The sequence below is a fragment of the Plodia interpunctella genome, chromosome 28 (genome assembly GCF_027563975.2).
Source record: "Plodia interpunctella isolate USDA-ARS_2022_Savannah chromosome 28, ilPloInte3.2, whole genome shotgun sequence".
NCBI lineage: Eukaryota > Metazoa > Arthropoda > Insecta > Lepidoptera > Pyralidae > Plodia > Plodia interpunctella.
In genome coordinates, this window is record NC_071321.1 from 832,350 (window position 1) to 853,982 (window position 21,633).

The 21,633-nt window shown below is 33.2% G+C and overlaps 2 protein-coding genes across 2 annotated transcripts in view; one reads left to right on the forward strand and one right to left on the reverse strand.

The window, feature by feature from the left end:
* Positions 1 to 16,023, forward strand: part of dsb (debris buster) — an 86,838-nt gene extending 70,815 nt beyond the window's left edge. The window contains exons 5-13 of the mRNA XM_053765857.1: positions 2,652 to 2,790; positions 3,400 to 3,527; positions 4,787 to 4,871; positions 5,536 to 5,669; positions 8,949 to 9,070; positions 9,511 to 9,645; positions 10,025 to 10,143; positions 12,956 to 13,087; positions 13,484 to 16,023. Coding sequence (XP_053621832.1) covers positions 2,652 to 2,790; positions 3,400 to 3,527; positions 4,787 to 4,871; positions 5,536 to 5,669; positions 8,949 to 9,070; positions 9,511 to 9,645; positions 10,025 to 10,143; positions 12,956 to 13,087; positions 13,484 to 13,993 — 1,504 coding nt within the window. The 3' untranslated portion in view covers positions 13,994 to 16,023. The remainder of the gene's footprint in view (positions 1 to 2,651; positions 2,791 to 3,399; positions 3,528 to 4,786; positions 4,872 to 5,535; positions 5,670 to 8,948; positions 9,071 to 9,510; positions 9,646 to 10,024; positions 10,144 to 12,955; positions 13,088 to 13,483) is intronic.
* An 891-nt stretch (positions 16,024 to 16,914) lies between these two features.
* Positions 16,915 to 21,633, reverse strand: part of LOC128681734 (homeobox protein PKNOX2-like) — a 36,269-nt gene continuing 31,550 nt past the window's right edge. Inside the window, exon 11 of the mRNA XM_053765865.1 lies at positions 16,915 to 21,419. Within this exon, the coding sequence (XP_053621840.1) occupies positions 21,316 to 21,419 (104 nt within the window). The 3' untranslated portion in view covers positions 16,915 to 21,315. The remainder of the gene's footprint in view (positions 21,420 to 21,633) is intronic.

Below are 21,633 nucleotides of genomic sequence, written 5' to 3' on the forward strand. Positions count from 1 at the left end.
TAAAAATTTCAAAAAATAAAATTTGTGTACCACACTCAAGAGTCTCGTGGATATTTTTGGAATAAAAATATCAAATGTTTTTTTTATATTTTCTGTTTTCGCGTGACAATGTAAGGGCGCGTTCCCATTGCTCCGTTGGGACGACGCACCACGATGTAGCTCCGTCGTGTTCCGTTGTTTTCTATTGAGGTTGACACTGACAATGAGTTGACATACGTCGAAACTTCATACAATTTCTGGGTGAATTTCACGACCATTTGAACGTGGCGTGTAGCGATTCATAGTGTCAGACATTTTTTTAAATAAAGATTCTTTTTTTTTTTAATTAAACATTTATAGAATAAACATTGTACCAGTATTTTATTTATTTATAAAATAGGATAATTAATTTATCACTGTGTATGATACAATTTAATAAACACTAATGAGAGCCCGCGGCGGAGTTCGAAACACTCGTGAAATTCACCCTTCTAAGTTCTTCTGCGTTGATCCGTCGACGGACGTCAACTTGATGGAGGATATCGCATCGCAGCGCAACTGAGCAATGTGAACACGCTCTAAGAGCGTGTCAAGATTCCGAGAGACGTTCACGCGGGCGAAGCCGCGGGCAAAAGCTAGTATAAAATAAGTTACATTACACAAAATGGCCGGTATAGTTTGCCAAAACACGAAATGAACGGTAAAAAAAGGACACTGCAGTTTTATAAAATAAATTTACTTATGTACTTAGGTATATATTACACATTTATTTTTCACATAACATCTGTAACGTTATGCCATTTTAATGCATAAAATATATTCTTTCATTTTAAATTTATGTATAGGTTTTAACAACTGTCATTTTTTGCCATATTTATAGACATTGCAACAGTACAGTAATAGAGTAGGTAATTGTAACAATAATGGTAAGCCCTTCTGGCATGATAGGGACCAACACTGTTCAAATTAGTTTCTTTCGGCATTTCTTCTCAGCGGCGGTCATTCCGAAATGCCAGTAGTTTGTAGCTTGTGTGAAATAACTATTTAATATAAAAATTGACGTGAAAAAGTGCCCGTGAAGGTCTAATTTCTGAATAAATGATTTGAATTTGTACGGAACCCTTTGTGCGCATCTTGCACTTGGTCAGCCGCTGATTTGTATCATAAATCAATAAATATACATTTTAGTAGAAAAAATATTTTTTTTTTAAATTTTTTCTACCAACAGTACTTGACAAGTAAACATCTTCTCATAAGTCGGCTGAACGATTTAGAAATATGACTTTAATTGCAATTCCTACCTTGGCTGTCGGTTCCTTGAGTGCTGCCCTGACCTAAACTCCTGACGTCATAGAGATTTTTTTTTTTTGTTTATTCCCTCGTTTTATTGAGGAGGCAAAGGGTACTAGCCCATACAGCCAAGTCTTTTGTATAAACGACGTCATAGAGATAAAGTCAGAAAAACAATCTGTCAAAAAACTAATGAAAATAAACGCGGGCGCTGTCGCCTGTTCGCTGGCAACACAGGATTTATCAACCAATCTTGACCATTCTGTTTGGTGTTGCAATGGCAAAAAAAATATGTAAGTTTCAAATAAGTCTCCTTCACTTTCTTGACAAACTTTATGACACTTATTTGTTAACTAGCTTTTGCCCGCGGATTCGTATGCGTGAATTTTAGTTCTTAAAAGGAATCGAAGTCAAATTTCAGTTATTCTTTTATCGCGTATTCTAAGACTGGTAAAATTTATTTATTACTATGATTCAAATTCGTATTTTTGTCATCTTTAATTCAATTCCTCGTTTCCCGCTACGATTTCCGCTACGTGTCTCGTTCCGAAACTTGTCCTACATGTCTTTTCCCGCTACGTGTCCCGCTCCCGCTTCCCGTAACGCGTGCCGAACATTTCATGGACCTCTCTTCAAGTTTCGCATAAATTTCCACCCCTACATCATTCCCCTAGAGATGCAATTTTCAAAATCTAGTTATATTTTACTAACTACATTAAGATTAATAACTACAAATTTAAATAAAAAGAATCATGTGTCTCACTTCAAAAATGACGAAATTTCATACAAACTGGCAACCCCAATTTCACCCCGTTAGGGATGGAATTTCGAAATATCCTTTCTTAGCGGACGTCTTCGGAGTCACAATCTACCTGCCTGCCAAATTTCATTTCATCTTCATGGGCTCAGTAGTTTTCGAGATTTCGTGACTCGTGAGTGAGTGAATGTATATATATATACCACCATTCATTCAATTAGGATAGGATGCATTCATATAAGGAATAGATGTTGCCCGGGCCTCGCTCCCGTTCCAATGTTTAAGATAAAATATAGCCATTAGCAATCATGGCTAATGTACCTTTCTAACGGAGAAATATTTTTTTAAATAAATACGGTAGTTTCGGAGATTATCCGCCTCAAACATACAAACTCACAAACGCTTAGCTCTTTATAATAATAGTATAGATAGTATAGATTAAATATATTTTTTTTATGTAGCTCTCAGGTCCCACTGCTGAGCAAAAGCCTCCCCTCTTTGTTTCCAACCACTTCTATTCCTCGCGAGTTGTTGCCAATCCTTATCGAAGGCCGACAGTTCGTCAGACCATCGCACCTTCGGCGGATTAAATAAATAAAGATTATAATAAAATTATTTGTTTCAGGGAAGACATGGAGAAGGTGAACATAAAGTTCCACGACAATGACACAGTGACATACCAACACAACAAAATCTTACGATTTGTCCCCGAGATGTCTGTAGACAAGAACCAGAAACTGGTTGTGCCCAACATCCCACTTCTGGTAAGCTTATTACAACATTCACACATTCAAGAATTGGCGTTCCATGAAAAAAGATCCTTTGGAAAGAAGCTTAAGACGTTTTTCTTGCGCTTTATATTATAAAAGAAAAAAAGAAAATAATGATTAATCTGCAAAAAAATACATATACTTACAACTTAACATTCGACTTATAATTAACAATTAAGTAAAGTGTAATTCCGAAAATGGGTATATTCCGAAATATAAAAAAAAAACTACTAATCTGAGCGATATTTCCTTGTTGGCAACATTAATTTAGCCGCCATCTTGATTGTCCTGGCCGTATTGTAGGCGTGAGGCAGTAGTGTCAAGAATACGTCAGTAGCATGAAGTTTACAAGTTCAAGTGTTTTTCGCGCCATTTTTGTTTATTTTCATAATATCACCAAGACAGTTCGTAATTTCCCCTAAACGAAAAAATATGATTCGACATTTTATATCCTTGATTTGAAGAACCTGGCAGCTTTTATTTTACCATAATGGAAAACTAGAATGTATTGCCGATAATTTATAGCCGCAATAAAACTCTATAACCTCAAAAATATTAAGACGACACCCAATCAAGTTTTTATATATTTTTTTGTGTTTCCAGACTGTTACCTCCTTCTCACCTAATCTGGCCGGCTTCCTATTCAACCTCCTTGTCTCTGGGCTGGCCATCACTTACAAGGACAGGGCCAAGCCATTTGTACACGTGACTGCTGAAGAATTGGTGTTTGGGTCAGTATCGATAAAACTGCACGCGTCCATAATACTCGTCGGTAAAGTAGCACATACATTTTTTTTTGCCGAAAAATTTAGGTTCGACGATGAAAAATTCTATTGAATATTTGCAAAGATTGCAGAAAAAGTTGATTCTTTATATGTTTCGTCGATGTAAGTACGGTTACATAGTAATTAATCATGTTTGAATTGTTTGTACAATAAACCGTTAAGAGTTTCTTTATTGGTAGCCGATCCTGGGTGCACCATCAGGTTATACCTATCGAAATAATGAATTCTCATGGACACAGAAGCGATTTTCTTTATTATAGGCGGAAGTAGGTATTTAACTTGCAAAATTTTGATTCCGTTGAGTGTTAATGTTATGATATAAGCTAAATAGTATAGTGTAGTATTTATCATTGCAAATTCTTTCCTTCAAGATCACTGAGTAAGTGTAAATTACACATACAAAAGGGCCCACAATTTGTTTCCTTGCGGGAAAGTACCTGGCTGCAGTATTTACATTGAAAGTTGATGCATATTTTCTGAACAGAATAAATATTGTGCTTGTAAACATTATCTCGATTTATCGTTTTACGGGTTGTCCTCATGGAGATGCGACGCTACGCGACGCGAAGATATCAAATGAATGGCCGCATATTACTTTGTCTGTGCTGTCTTATGTAAGAACTAACTCTTATAAATATTAACCAAAATATCTTAAGTTTATCGTCGATTTTCAAAATCAAAATCAAATCATTTATTCAGAAATAAAGCCTTCACAGCACTTTTTCACGCCATATTCTAAATTAAATAATATTTACAAAAGCTGCAAACTAGTAGGTACATTAATTTTGAATCACTACATCTAAATAGTATCCCTGTATAACACAGTCGCTTCCCGCTGTCTGTCTGTCGGTTTATATGCTTAAATCTTTGAAACTATACAACGGATTGCGTTGCGGATGCGCGTTGAAAATTGATAGTGAAAATTGATAATTCGTGAGTAAGGTGTATTATTTATTATGGTTTTACCCGAGCGAAGCTAAGACGGGCCAGTAGTAATGTTTACACGATGCGCACACGCTATGGGTTAAAGAGACGGCATATGGACGTTAGTAACGTGCTTGTATGTTTCTCGGTTTCCCCGCAGAATATACAGACGTAGACAGGATCTGACCCTCTCACAGATTATCTAATACTTCCAGTGACAAATATCTGTCCTGTCCTGTACCTGTTCTTTCTATTTCACATCTGTATTATGTCATTTCCAGTTACAACGACCCGCTGGTGACCCTGGCCCACATCTTCTATCCAAAAGGAAAAAGACCCAACAGTCAAATGGGTCTGTTGCTTGCCGTAAGTAATTAAAATATATGACGTTGTTCAGACTTCAAGTTGAGATGAGAAAGGAGTTTCTCATTTCCTCCGTCCATGGATGTTTCGGTGGGTATCTGTGCCGCATAGCGGGTCGGGAGCCGTCTGCCATTTATGATGTATGTGTTGACGACGGATGCCCAGCACACCTTGCAGGACTGCCCAGCCTGGAACGAAGACGTTGTGGGGGACGACCTCTCTCTGCCGGCTGTCGTGAGACAGATGGTCGACAGTGAGACGTCGTTAACTGCGGTGCAGGCATAGTTAAAAGGTGCAGGCCTTTGCGGAGAGCGTAATGCTCCGCAAAGAGGCGGCGGAAAGGGAGAGGGAGGACACAACCGACCTCCCCACACGGCGCAGGAGGACCTGCACCTGTTGCTCCCACAATAAAGGCCGGTCGGATGGTGGAAAGGGTATTCTGCTGTCTAGCGAAACGGCCTAATTTCTCATCTCAACATGAAATCTGAACAACGTGGGTCTATCAAAGTGGGCCTATCATAATAACACAATTTTGTCCAATTTTGAATCGACTGGAGGGATTTGCCCACCTGTGGCAAAAAATCGACTGGTATATCAATATGAATATGAAAAAGATGGAAGTTGTGACTAAAATATCATAAAAAAGCATGATTGTCATGTGTTTCAGAGAAACGGCACTCTAGACGAGGTGTCCACGATATACACAGGTCAGACGTCGTTGAAGAGATTCGGTTATTTGGACAAGATCAATGGTATGGACCACCTGCCGCATTGGAAGGACAGGCCTTGCAATAACATACGGTATGCCAATCATACTTACAGTATATTTTTTAAGTTTACTGGTTGCAATAGGAGCTGTAACGCCGCGAAGCCTGGAGCGTGCTAAATAAGGTTTTAAAATAAGGAAATCACTTTTTTTTTGTCAAGTATCAAGATTTTATCTTTACCCTAATGTCTTTTCTTTCTCATCACATATTTGAAAACGTTAATGATATAAGTCAAGAAAAATTTTAACTGTTTTGAAAAAGCAAGCGACTACACTAATAGAGCCTTGGGTAATAAGGATAAATTGTTTGTCCCCGGGAATCGGTTCGCCATAGTTAGAACGTGTTTTGTCGGGAACTGTATCCTCCTTTATATATACCTACCTACCTACCTTTTGAAGAGAGATGACACAATGTGTGTGTGGGCGTTTCATTGGCACATCTTCATCCATTATTATTATTAGACATTTACAACAGACAAGTATTCAGTCTTCCATTTAATTACAGTAACAGTCACAATTAAATAACGTAAAGTAATTAAACTTGGAAAAGCAATGACGTCAACTCGACGATCTATTTAGGAGCGCGCCATAATAGTGACAGTTTGACAGTGACAACCGATCATAATTTATTTTTCTTAATTTACCCAGTTTTATTTATTTATTTATTCAAAATAAATTGATATTCGGAAAGACGACAAATGTACTTACATACATAATGTTTATTGGAATATTTTCTTATAAATGCGAAAGTAAGTTTGTTACCTCTTCACGCTCAACCAATCTTCTTGAAATTGTAGCTTGAAGTGTGGATAAGGACATAGGGTACCTTTCATCACGGAAAAATAAATTCTCCCGTGGCAAATTTACGCCACGCGAAGCCGCGGGCAAAAAGCTAGTTTTGTACATAAATGTCACTATGTAAAATGTACTTCATTCCTTTTGTATAGATAATAAATCTGTTTAATTTTCTTTAATGAAGGAAGAACAAACGTAGCTAATGAATCAACATCATCTTAAACAATACAGAAAATGGCAGCCTTCAATACGATGTGTTTGCTCAAATAGTACTTATGACATTTATGTATTTAACGTGCGATTGCTATTAGATGGAAATACCTAAATATAATAACTTAGATAAAACGTATTACGCTAGTTACGCCACGTTTACTGAAGTTACCTAATTAAACTTATTATGAGCGTTTTGTTGTCACATTTTTATCAAATCATCTTATTTCTTGACGAAAAAAGAAATATTTAAACAGATTATGCCATACTAGTTATATATTTATAGTCTATGATGTCTGCTATACATGAGTACGAGTAGGATTCGAACCTGGGACCTTTCGATCACAGGTAGAGTCTTCACCATTGAATCACCACTGCTTCTAACGCAGTAATGTCCAACTATCATGTTATGATAGACAGATAAAATGACAAGCGAGAAAAATATTAATTAAATAAATAAATAAATAATAAATAAATAAATATATTAGGACAAATCACACAGATTGAGCTAGCCCCAAAGTAAGTTCGAGACTTGTGTTATGGGATACTAACTCAACGATACTATATTTTATAACAAATACATAAATAGATAAACATCCAAGACCCGGGTCAATCAGAAAAAGATCATTTTCCATATTGACCCGACCGGGGATCGAACCCGGGACCTCTCGTTTCAGTGGCAAGAACTTTACCACTGCGCCACCGAGGTCGTCAAATAAATAGCTGTTTATTATATAGCTGTTCAACTCGGATCCTCTTCTAGTATTAGGATTTATAACTAAATAAATAAATATATTTATTATTTATATTCATTTATTTATTTATAAGTATCTTCTAGTATTCCTCTCGGGCTATTAGATAATATAAATACATTTAACGATGTCCTGCTCATCTCAATGGTAGGTATGTAATTCAATTATTAACTACCCACATAATGAATATTCATATGTTTATTCGAAATTGTATATAACTATGTCGGTTTTTACCGGTCGACTCATCATTTCGCGAAACACATAAGCCGTTGAACAAATATGTAATTAATGTGAAATGTTCACACGGACGGACATAAACGAACACACAACTAAATAAACACACACATCCGTATCTTCGTACGTCATATCCTTAGGTCATATCCTATATACGTACTGGGAAAACATATTATGTCTGAATAAGTTAATATATGTCGTCGAGGATGATATGCGTGACGATGGTCTGACAACTAGCGATGCCGACGACCGTGCGAAGTGGAAACGGAAAAGTATTAAGTACTCCCGACGCTCATGGCTCAAGCAACCAGGAAAACGCTCAGATTAGAGAGAGAGAGAGAATCTATACAATGTAATACAAGTATTATTTATAGTTTACAAGAGGGAAATATACAAAAAAGTAATAAAATGAAAATTTGAAGAAACCCACATCTCCGAAATTGCGCTGGTATACTCTCATCAGTTAGAAAAGAGCTGACAGTTTTCACATTTTCCAAACATAGCTAAGAACATTTATAATAAAAAAAAAACAAGCTAAAAATCTGTTCAGACGTTTAGCTGCTACGATTCAACGGAGACATACAGATAGGTACACAGACACGTTAAACTCAGTCTCCTTCTGTCGTCAGAATAATGATTTTCAGGTGCCAATTTGAAAGTTTCAAAAAAGGAAAACTTATAAAGATATTTATGTGAGTGTGGTCTGAGGGCCCACTTCTTGAAATTCTATGAAATTATATTTGGGATTTACATTCCAAAAAAATTGTGAAAGTTGTTTTATAGCGTCAATAAAATACAAAAAAGACATTAAAATCGGATAACGTTTAGGGTAAAAAAACGTTTTCACTTTTTGAATGGCCGAGTAACCGGTAGACGTTATACCAGCTCCACACTGTCGCCGAACACAGACACATGCCATCGCAAATGTGTGAACGTTGCGTAGTTAGTACGAGTGCTTTTATTTACCACAATGAAAACCAGCAATGTACACCGAACCCGCCAAAGTTCGGCAAACTGTTCGACGTATAGTACGTCGTACTTTATTGTGTACTTACAATGTTATATTACTGATAAAAAACATATATAAATTTATATTCAAAAAATGGTAAGAACTTCTGCCATGATAGGGACACGATAGACACTGTTTGAATGAGTTTCGGCATTTCTTCTCAGCAGTTCCGAAATGTTAGTGGTTTGTAGCTTTGGTAATTATCATTTAATTTAGAATATGACGTGAAAAAGTGCCTGTGAAGGCCTAATTTCTGAATAAATTATTGGCAGTATGGAGCCGGCATTAAAATCCTGTTTATCCTTATGTTTCAGAGCGTCTGAAGGCTCATTCTTCCCGCCACGGTCGGTGACCAAGGAGGACATCGTCCATATATACGACAAGGATTTGTGCAGAATCCTGCCCCTGCAGTACAGGGGAGATGTATACAAAGATCGTGAGTTTATTTACAAGCTGTTATATAGTTACACCTGTCCCGTTGTCTGTAATCAAATCTTGCAAGTTACATTTCACCTACTTCCAGTTGTCTCATACAGAGTTGAAATTTCCCACGTCGCTTCAGTTTCCATGACAATGCGTTATTGTGATAAGCATGACCTGATGGTACGCCCAGGATCGGCTCCCGCAATTGAGGTATCATTACATTCGTCTTAGCTGCCCGAGTGTTCTGATAGGTGACATCAAAGAAACAAATATGGCGGGTATGCAGCGCCATTGGACTTGGCGGAAAACATTATTTTTTTATAACTGCAATATGATTATCATCAAATTAAAGGGCTCAACGCAAGGATTCTTAAGCAGGCGGGTTTATTATTATTATTTTTTTTAATTTGCTGGTTTAATTGTCATTATTTTTATGAAATGAAATTATTGCAGACATCCAAACAGGACTGTACACGCCTCCATCGTCGACCTTCGAGTGCGCTGACGTCAACCCGGACAACAAATGTTACTGTCAGGACGAGAAGTGTCCACCCAGGGGGTTACAGAACATTAGCCCGTGTCAATACAGTAAGTTCTCCCCATATAGCTATAGAGAATGCCTAAAAAATATATTCCTGTATCATTAAATATATTTTTTTTTCAACCCCCGACGCAAAAATGTAAAGGTGATATAACTTATGTCACAGACAGACGTCTGTCCGTGTACATAGCACCGTAGCTCATCAACAGGTGTACCGATTTGTATGCGATTGTTTTCATTTGATAGGTAATTTTTATGCGGTGGTTCTTAGATATGTTTGATCAGAATCGGTTCAAAACTTGTAGAGAAATGAATATTGAAAGTCGGTGTTTTTTTTAATTCGTCTAACAAATAGACTCGTTATTTTTTTTCTTTCCTTTTATTATTAGAGAAAAAAACAAACAGATTTACCATTATCCTTTCCAGATGCACCAGTGTATTTGTCCTACCCCCATTTCTATGACGCCGAGCCCTCCCTGCTCGACGACTTCGAGGGCCTGAGGCCAGATAAGAAGAAACACGAGACTTACTTCATGATCCAACCAGTAAGTCAGATTCAGATTTCAGATTCTTTATTTCAGATTCTTTCTGTGACTTGCAAGTCACAGGTTTAAAAGATGGCACACAAATATAAAGCACAAGTGACGCCCTGCAAGGGCACAGCAAACATAAGGGCTACTAGAAGTCGTGTTGCGGCCAAAGCCTGGCAACACATCAAGGGAGGCGCCGCGACGGACTTCCGTCGCTCGCCATCTTATACTAACTTACATCTTGTACGCACCATTGTCCAAAGAATAAATTCTAATCTACAATCTATTACTAAATATTCAGGCATCTGCGCCAACATGCCGTCTACTTAAAACATATGATTCGTGTTATCTAAGTAATGGTTTTGACTGATCAATTTTATCATTTAAAAAACTCTACAGATACTATAACATTTGTCTCAAAGGAAAGCTTTAAGATGCTTATTAAATAAATTAGATGTTTTAATAATAATAATAATAATTCATTTATTTCTTGACCAACTTTTAGATCATTTATTGTTAGTAACACAGAAAACTTAAAACCTAATGTTAGTAAAATACAAAACAGGACATTACATTACACTTGTACATTTTTCAGCATGTGAATCATCGAGCAATGATTCACATACTGAAAATCGACACGTGTCGCGAACAAGTTCAGGATACTGTTGGAGCTGGCCCGAAGTCTGTTAGCCAGGGATGTGCACCGTTTGCGCATAGTGGTGTAGAAACAATCCACTCGAGCCTCGGCGAACATCCCCGACGCACTACAACGTCGGGACAACCCCAAAAGCACCCTGAAGGCATCATTATATTGGACACGTAGGGCACTAAATTGCTTCTTTGTATATTGCACCCATAAGCTGCTCGTGTAGAAGGATGTGCAGTAGGCTCTAAAGAGAGTTATTTTTACTTGTCTAGAACAACGAGCAAACCTACGGGCTATCATATTAGCACGCATAGATAGCGCCCTACGCTCCCTTTCAATGTCTGTATTGTCTTTCAAGTCAGAGGTCAACCAGTGTCCAAGGTATTTAAATTTATAAACCCATTGTAAGGGCGTCTTATTTAATACTATTGGTGGAATAGTGTCCGGATTTTCCCTCCAGCTTGAAAGACCATACATACACTCTTCTTCTCATTATATAATAAACCATGACTGGTGGCGTATCGCTTGCACACACTCAACAACCGGTCGAGGCCGCACGGAGAGGCACTCAGCAGAGCCATGTCGTCCGCATAACTAATATTGTTAAGACATATGTCATCAATATGGCAGCCGACATGTAAGCTGCTGAGCTCCTCAATCAGTGCGTTCACGTATAGGTTGAATAGCTTAGGCGAGGACAGCCCTCCCTGCCTTACTCCGCACTCCAACCTGTATGGCTCTGAGAAAGCATTCGACCACTTCACGACATTGATTTGATTGAGATACCAGTACTTAAATAGATTACACAGGTCAGGTGGCACTTTCATTTCTTCTAGTTTTTGCCACAGTATATCGTAAGAGACTAGGTCGAAAGCCTTTAATATTTTTTATATTATTTGGTATGTGATTATATATTTTCATATTACATACTGGTTAGTTTAGTGGGATTTTAGGTTTATTTAAATAGGGGTTGTTTTTTCTAGATAGATAGATACCATTTATTTGTACCAAAAAGACATACATTCACTATTAAAAGTAAAAAAGTGATAAATTTACAACTATATATAAGAAAAAGATAAATTTATCCCGTGCTGAGTGTAACCGTGTCACAGTGATACAAATAGGCAGTAGCTCAGTATGGATTTTGCTCAAGGAGCAAACACTGATCCTATTGCAACTATTCCTGAAAGAATAAGTATAATTCTTCGTGATACACATTACAGTCTGTAAATCGCAATTAAACTAATGTGACTTTTGATATTTGAAATCTCATTTACTATTTTGAATATTTTTATATATATTAAATAAATATATTAGGACAAATCACACAGATTGAGCTGGCCCCAAAGTAAGTTCGAGACTTGTGTTATAGGATACTAACTCAACGATACTGTATTTTATAACAAATACATATATAGATAAACATCCAAGACCCGGGCCAATCAGAAAAAGATCATTTTCCATCTTAACCCGACCGGGGATCGAACCCGGGACCTCTCGATTCAGAGGCAAGCACTGTACCACTGCGCCACTGAGGTCGTCAAATTACATCTCAGGTTTTTTTTTTATTTGAAGCAATTTAAAAGAGCATAAAATTTCTCGACTGCTCATCGCTGTTTGCAAAAGTAATTTTGTTTAATCCTGTGGAGATTTAGAAATGGCAATTATTCTACTTTATATTTATATATCAGTGGAGAATTCTCATTAATCATTGGTTCAGAAATTAATTAAATAGCAATAATGTTCAAACAAATAATAGACGTGTAGTGCCTAGAAAAGAATCACTCCACAATCTCACGTTGATGTAAAGGGCGACTAAGGTAAAAAGCCTTGAATGCTAGGCGATAACCTCAAGCCTAAAGAAGGGTAAAATCACATTGAAGTCTCTTCAAATTCTTAAACCAGCTTAAACAAGCTGATCCCAGGATCAGTTAAAAAGCTTTTTTGTTGTTGTTTGGTTGGTTAAAGCCTGCGGCCGCCCCCGAACGAGTTGGGAGCTAAATATTACTTTTGGGGAAATTAATACATATAAAATCACGTCTTTTATATTTTGTGACGACCCTGATCGCACTATCGCCGCTGGTGGCTGGTTCGTCTTTAGCAAGGTCGTCGAACTGTATAAATCTCACAATCTTTTTTATATATCTTTGCGAACTCGTGTATATTGACCAATGGTTCCAGAAAATCGGAGTGCCACTGGAGGGATTTGTCCGGGTACAACTTAACCTGAAGGTAGACCGCGCGCCCAACATCATGATAAACAACATCAACAAGTTTCCTGACATGATCTTCCCCGTCATGTGGATTGAAGAGGTCAGTGAAATCAAAAATGTTTCTCTTTCTTACTCGAATCAAAAGAAAGAAAAAATGTTTATTTGATATAACCATTTTACATAGATAAAGTAATAGTTACTACTGTAATTAATTAATAAAGAACCAATAAGTGTTAATTTTTTGTATACAATACAGTTTGCTTCATGCAAACAGTGTACAAAAAATTAACACCACAAAATGTTTAAGTATTAACCCAGTTATACAAATACTACTCACACATTTGTAATATTGTTTTAAGCATCTGCTACATACTTACAACCATCGCTAGTTACTATAAGTAATTAATTAGTGTGTCATTTAAAATGTATATTTAGCAAATCGTGTGTAATTTTTTGTGTTTTCCGTATTAAAATATTATACTTTGTTGCTTCACAGGGAATACATGAAGTGACAACTCCGATTTGGCGATGGATCTTCCTCGCCACAACTTTCGGTCCTATCGCCGCTCCGTTCTTGTCATACTCCATGATATTCTTCGGCCTTCTCACGCTAATCATTTGTTTCGTGAAGGCGTACAAGAACTTTGTTATAGGACAGAATTCTATAGAGATTGTAGAGATCGGAAGGGAGACGATACGAAGGGGATCCACCCTAATAATACACAGTTCCCAGAAATTATTACCTCATAAAGAGACATCGTATCAACTGTTGAATCCAATACCTTCAACGCCAAACATATCAAGAGAAGAGAAGTCACAAGAATTGGATTTTGTGAGGAAAGAACTAAGCCAAAGTTTGGACGAATTAAAAACTAGTGTTAGGTCAGATTTCGTGATGACAAATTTTAGTGACTATGAAAGTGAGTCTTTAATTAGTGCAGATAATTCATTTATTTTATCGGAATTAAATAGGTTTAGCTTATTGAGAATCTCGGAGGATTTGTAGGTTAATGTTGATGCGTGGGTTATGTTTTCGATATTGGTTATTTTGGTGACTGAATATCTCCAACTTAAACGACCTCTTGTTAACCAAGAAACAAGGATAAAGAGATTGGATAAAGGCATTCCACTGGAGAGATTCTGTAATAATTGCCTTGACATTAATAAAAAGACAATCAGGGAACTTGGTTGCCAAATTAAATTATGGTGGTATACTTCTCAGCCGTGACGCAATCAAGAGGTCAGGGGGGTTACTATGAGACATAAACACGTAGCACGTCATTGCGTTCACGCGTTTTCTTTTTTTTTTCAACGAGAGAAAAAAAGACAGCATGTGGAAGTTAGTAACGTGCTACGTGTTCGTATGTTTACTGGTAGGCCCTCAGGATTTGAGAAGTACGATCTTTCTGATTACGTAGTTGCAAAAAATAATTGCAATAATTCTTTATTGAAAAGGTTATTAGAAAACACGTAAGTGAAAATGGTTGGTCTTAACGTTTCCTATTCTTAATAAATCATCCAAATATACGCGAGACGTAAATATATTTCTTTGATAAGATATGCAGATGTATATAACATATGCAATGAACAATTTTTTTTTAGTCCAATCATAACTTAATTTTGGTTTATTAATTTAAAACATTACATATTTAATCGGAATTTATTCAATTATTTTTAGTTTTGATACTTGGCTGAACTCTTTACGCAAATCTATCATTACAAAATCAATACCTAATTGATTATTAATAGAGAGATATTGTTTATTATTTAAACTGCAACTATGGATAGGTATGTGAAAAAAAGTTCATGGTAATGTTAAGGTTGTGTTATTGACTGAATGTAGGTTCCAATTTTGATGGGATCATAGAAATAAATGAAAATTTGCTCATTATTATATTAGAGGGATGGGACTGGATTAGATGAAGATCTTTGATTTTTATTGTGTAGAGATGAACTCGATTTAACTAGGACAATTTTAAATGAATGGGTGCTAAAAATAAATTAAAAATATCTATGGTTATGGGCTACCAGTGATCGATGTTATTAACTCTATTTTTGTGCATATTTTTTGATTTTGTATTTCAATGGTCAAAGCAATAATTTTTATCAAGTTCCATCCTTAGTTTACATATATTGGCCAAATTTCGATATTTTATATTAAATTTTAATTAATTCTAGAACATTTTTTATTCAGTTATTTTCTGAAATGGCTATTATAATTGGTTAAAAAGACTGTCAACAGCCGTTTTACAAAATGACGTTTTTATTGTATAGTTTTAAATTATACTTTTTAAGGTTAGGACAAAATGAGTCTTTATCATTAAAACACGAACTAAAATTTAAATGATATTATTTAAAATTTGTGTAAAATCTTCAATATTATATGATCTTAACTTCGTCGATAATTTTGGTAAATATAAAGAGTAATTGACATTAAAGTAACTGCCCAGTTACGTATTTAATATTGTATGTAATAAGGAGGTGGCCTTTTTAAATACTTACTTTCAATATAAAATGGTTTACTATTTTTCGAAGACTTTTACTGTTCTGTTAATTATTATATTCTTATTCTTATACTTGAAAATTATGAATAAATTACACTAGTCTGTTTTCTGTATTTTCATTAAAATTAGAACAATTATTTTTAGTTGTTAAAGAGTATTCCTGCACGGATTTCAGAAATTTTATTGAAAAATAATAGCATACCTAATACCTTAAACCTTTTTTTATTTCTTGACACTAATAAAACATGTCTTATGCAGGAAATCGGTCAATTATGTATGTGTCTATAATTATAAATAGGCTATAAAATCGACGGCAAAACTAAATTACGTAATTATGGATCCTAATGAACAAGGAATTAATATATGAAAAAGAATAGCTTTTAAATATTATTGTCGCCTGCAACAAAATATATCACCTTTTTTGTGTTTCACAAAAATAAGTGTTTGCTTACATTTTGGACAATAACTAAACGTAGTCGCACACTTAATATGTACATAATGTTATCTATATTTAATTAAATAAAAATAAATACCTGTGAATCAAAAACTACATACAAATATCTAAAAAGCTTTATGCTTATTATTTATTAATTAAGTAAAATCAACTTGATTTTTGTGTGATTTTTCAACATTTTAAATAGTTTATTGTCCCAAATGTTTGCTCACTTACACGTTATACCTGTCTTTATCTAAATGACTCATAAAAAGATTTAATACTTTGTGTAAATTTTTTTTGGATGTATTTTTTAGATACCAGTTAAATTTCCATAATATGGAATACAACTTAAAAATATAAATTTGTAATCTTTTTATATCTGTACTTTTTGCTAATTTATTCCATTTGTAGATTTGCCATTGATACGCTTAGAAGCTAATCGGATAATTTATATATTATTTAATTTGCAGCCGTTTAAAAAAAATGAAATAAAAAAATACATAAATATAATTAAATAGAAACAATTTCAGCATCTAATCCTGTTGTGAAAAATTGGCTAGTATTTAAAAAATAATTCTGAATATGTTTAATATTCATTCCATTTCTGTTTACATGGGTTTTACGGACTACTTTTTGTATGAATATACATAGTTGTACAATTGTAAATATATAATAAGATCCGTATTTTTGTATCAAATTTTTGTTTTTAATAAAAAAAAATATGAACATGGTAATTGTGGTTTTCTTAATATCCTATATATCATAATTGATGATTTTAAAATATTTAAAACTTAATGTATTTTTCTTTTCGCTTTGACGCGAAATATTTCTTAACGCTTTGAAAACTTAACTTTAACGGGTCAAAAAAAAAAAGGCAGTTGTAACAATATTTATATCGTAAAATACATCCTTTGATATAAAAATTATAAAATTACCGAATTATATCAAGAATATGATACTTATACTATAAAAATAAAACGAACCAGAGCCTAAAAAGTAATTTATTGACTAGCAAAATATTATGCTGTTATAATTATGAAATAGTATCAACATGGATGGCTTATAACTACTCAAGCAATATTTATATCTATAGTATACTATAACTGGACAATTTTTACTATACTCTAGCGTAGCTTGGAATAAAAAAAATAGAATCGTTAGGGCCGCGGAAATGTCAACAATTTATAGATAATGAAAAACTAGCTTCTATGGAAGACGAAAGATTAAAACATTTTCATTACAAATTGACGTAGCGAAAATAAGCTAAAAAAAAAAAAAGGAAAAAAATATTATTTTTTTTTTCCTATTTTAGAGAGCATGGAACACAGGTAATGTATAAAATGAAACTTTATTTAATATTATAATTATTCTTCCTAAAGGATTATAATAAAAATAGATGATTGATAAATAAATCTAAATATAAAATTTGTATAAATTTTTTTTCGGTTCTAATAATTAGGAAAATAATATGACAGAGTACTAATTAATAAATTACAATATCTAAAATGTGCGACATTTCTTCCAAATCGGCCCAAATATAACAAGCAACATAACAACACTAACTACAGAAATAGCATTTTTTGTCATTCCAAGGTACTGTTGCTGGATAGACTGTAAAAGTTGATAATTACAAATACTATTGTGTTCCGATTGTAATTATATAATATACTGGAGGGTAATTGGGAGATATCGCAGACTTTTTTTTTTTTTAATTTTTGCAGATTTTAAGATTGCTAGAAGCAATGAAATTTGAAAAAAAACTGTCAAAAAAAATGTTTATCGTACAATAATTTATTTTATTTGACCGATACTAAGCATAAATAAAATTAGCTTATTATTCTATGACATAGAAGGAACTCGGGACTTTAATAAATAATATTGATGTTTAGGTTTATACAGTCTACCCAATTACAAAAATATATAAAATACAATTTATAGCTACAATAGTATACTTACAAGTTTTAATAGTTATAAAAAAAATCTTTATTTAATATTCACCATCCAATTACGTATGTCGTTTGCTTATATCGTATAACTACCATCACTTTCACGCGGAAATGGGGAATATTGCACATTTCATAAAACATTTCCATGAAAATAAACCGTTAGCACTTAAAAATAATCTTTATTTTATTGAAAGTAATATTTAATAATACGAATTAAACAATATTAAAAAAAAATTTTAATGGAGATACCTTCAGTTAAAATAAATTTATTTAAAATTGATTTATTTAACAAATTAAAAACAATAAAATTGTGCAATATTTTACTTCATTTCCTTTTTGAAATTTCTTATCATACAAACATGTTTCTTCACGATAACCATTTTTATACGATAACAAATATAGCAAAAGTCATTTGCGCTTTTCTTTTAACTTAGTATAAAAAGCACATTTATTTTTACAAATGACTTTATATCTAAGTGTCTAACTTCCAATCATTCCCGCCGCATTTATTAAATTTACATTTAATTTAGAAAATAAAAACAATCTATTCATTTAATGCGTATACAATTTTTTGAATCGAACTGTACTTAAATGGAATCGTATATTTGAATCGTATAATCGTTTTAATATGACAACCGAAAAGCACAGTCTGAGAATAAAATAAATAATACAAATAATTTTGTTTTATTTTTTTCGCCTTCTCAAATAATTTCTTAGTAATACACTAAAACGTCTAAATTCTAATATGGCTGCGTTAAAAAATAATAATTACAATGAGTATACTTAAAACTTATTTTTTTTTACATTAAATAAATACAATCTCGACTATGGACGGTTTTATAGGTTTTTTTTTTCGTGGTAAAAATATTCTTAAGCTATTTCTTTTTTCAGTCGGCTGAGGGAAGAGAAAAGGAAACTATTTTACTCACAACCGGTATTAAAATTGACGAACTCGCTTCGTAAAAAAATCTTTTCGTTATTAAAAAGTGACAATACTGGTCTATGAACAATTTGGATTAATATAAAGAAGTATTTAAACACAAAAAAGCAAAAAAAAAATATTGCAATTTATAAAAGTGTAGAAAAAAAAATTTTATTTAGCTTTTAATATTTCAATTATCCAAAATAGTGTGGAATTAAAAAAAAAACATTTTAAAATCAAAGATTTAGTTGCGAGATACAATTTTCTAACAATGTTTATTAAAATTTAATATAGTGAGGTATGATTTTACGTATACTCGGTTCTATCGGACTGAATAATAACCAGAAAGGTCTAATTTCAATTATAATAAATAAATTTTGCCATATATTTATTAAGAAAACAAAATCAAAAGCGGTTCAGTAACTTTGATGATGATAAATTACAAAAATTAAAACTTTACCTATCAATTATTACTCAGTCAGTTAAATACTACTTAAATTTATGGTATACTGATAATAATGTCTTTTGATAATAAAAAATTTGACATTTTGTCATGTAATACTTTATATTATAATACTTTTATACAGTTTCACATTCGCAAACGCATTTAATTTAACGATAAATCCATTTATTGTAAAACTGGTTTAATTTTGACAAAGCGGAATATTATTTTGTATAATTACAAATAGTAAACAAATTGAAAAAAGTATTTTTCTACTTTAATTATGTATTAAAATATTTTTTTCAATATAATATGCATATTTGACCACAGTCCAGCCACTAGGGGAATATTTTATTTGCACAATTGAGTGTTATTTCTTGCATAAATAAAACACTAAAATTAAAATCCTATACTAGTTAAAAATCGTATACTTATGTCGTATTTTTTTTTCTTCTTGATATATTATTTTATTGCTGTCAATTGATATAATTTATGCTTTCCATATTTAAAGTATTAAAAAAATAAATTCATTTAAAAAAAAAAGGTAACTATTTCTATAATTAAAACTTAAAACAATATTAGGTTCTTTTTTCAAATATGTATAGCGAGTTTCTTTTTTTTTTTCATATTTATACATACGCTTGTACAATAAAGGATGCTGCAAGCTACAAGCTACTTGTATTATGATATTTTATGTAAATATGTTTACATAAAACACATGTTTTTTCGAAAGTAATTAAAATTAATTTTTATACTTATTAAGTATATATTATTAAGTTGGGTACTCCATAAGCATGAATATTTTATTTCCACTATCTAATTTATATATTTCGTTTAAATATTCAATTTATACCAAAGAAAAAATTTACTATCACTACATAGTATAAAACAAAGTCTTAGATCTTTTTAAACTACGGATTTTGTTGCGGTTTAGTTTTAACAAATAGAGTAATTCAAGGCATTAATGTATATTTACTATGGTTTTAACGAGCGAAGCCGGGATGGGCCGCTAGTTGACATATAGAATAAATATCAGAATAGTCTTTTTTTTTAATTAGTTAAAACACTCAATTGTGCACTATATTGTGGCTGAGTGAGTATATAATATGGCTGTTACGCTCGTATACTTAACGTATGTGTCAAAATAGAAATTAAATACGACCATTTTAGGATCCGTCATTACATATAGTATCTTTACATTGTATAAAACAAAGTCGCTTCCCGCTGTCTGTCAGTCCCTATGTTTAGATCTTTGAAACTACTCAACGGATTTTGATGCGGGTATTTCTAATAGATAGAGTGATTCAATAGGAAGGTTTATATGTACATATATAACATGTATAATAATGGACCCGTGCGGAGCCGGGGCGTGACGCTAGTATAGTATAAAACAAAGTCGCTTCCCGCTGTCTGTCCCTATGTATGCTTAGATCTTTAAAACTACGCAACGGATTTTGATGCGAGTTTATTTAATAGACACAGTGATTCAAGAGGGAAGTATATATGTATATAATATCGATAATATTGACCCGTACGAAGCCGGGGCGAGTCACTAGTGTATTCATAAAATCACTCCCACAAATTGAGAGAAATCATTCCATAGACCTTTAATTTTTCGTCGGATCGCATCAAAAACACATTACATTGAATGTTCTTAGGTATATCAATTATTCGATCGATGTCTTCTTGAGATAGATTGAATTTATAAGTTATTTTTAAGTTACACATTTTTTAGTTTAATATAATTTTGTTGTTTTTATTGTTAATTCTAATTTGTGTTTATTACGATAAATAAAAATCTCGATTCATGAAGCTTTTCATCACATAATTATTTCCGACACTACATTACTGTACGTTTGATTTGAAATTGAATTGTAACAGGATAAAATTGGTCATAAAATTGTAAAAAATATTATAGTACGCTACAGATAAAATAGATTTATGATCATTGTGATCGCTCATAGACTGTGACAATGTTGCTGGAATCAAAGCATCCGAATTTCGTTTAATATCATTCATTTCGTTCATAACATTCCCGTATTTGATTCAATTTTGACACATAGTCTTACCAAATGACCTTAGTTCATGTTCTGTATGTAGCCGGCGTCGTGTTCGTCTGTCTGTTCGCGCTCGTCTCCCGAATGCTCGTCCTGGCCCTCGTCCTCTGATGATGAGAGGAGTCCTGGAAGATATGTTTTTATTTTAGTTAAAAATTTAATAAATAAATAATTAAAAATATAATTTAACATATCCTATCCTACTAATATTATAAATGCGAAAGTAAGTTTGTTTGTTACCTCTTCACGCTCTATCTACTCAACCAATCTACTTTTGCAAATTTTGCACTTTGCAAAAAAAAAAAAACAAATTTTGCATACATGCAGTTTGAAGTATGG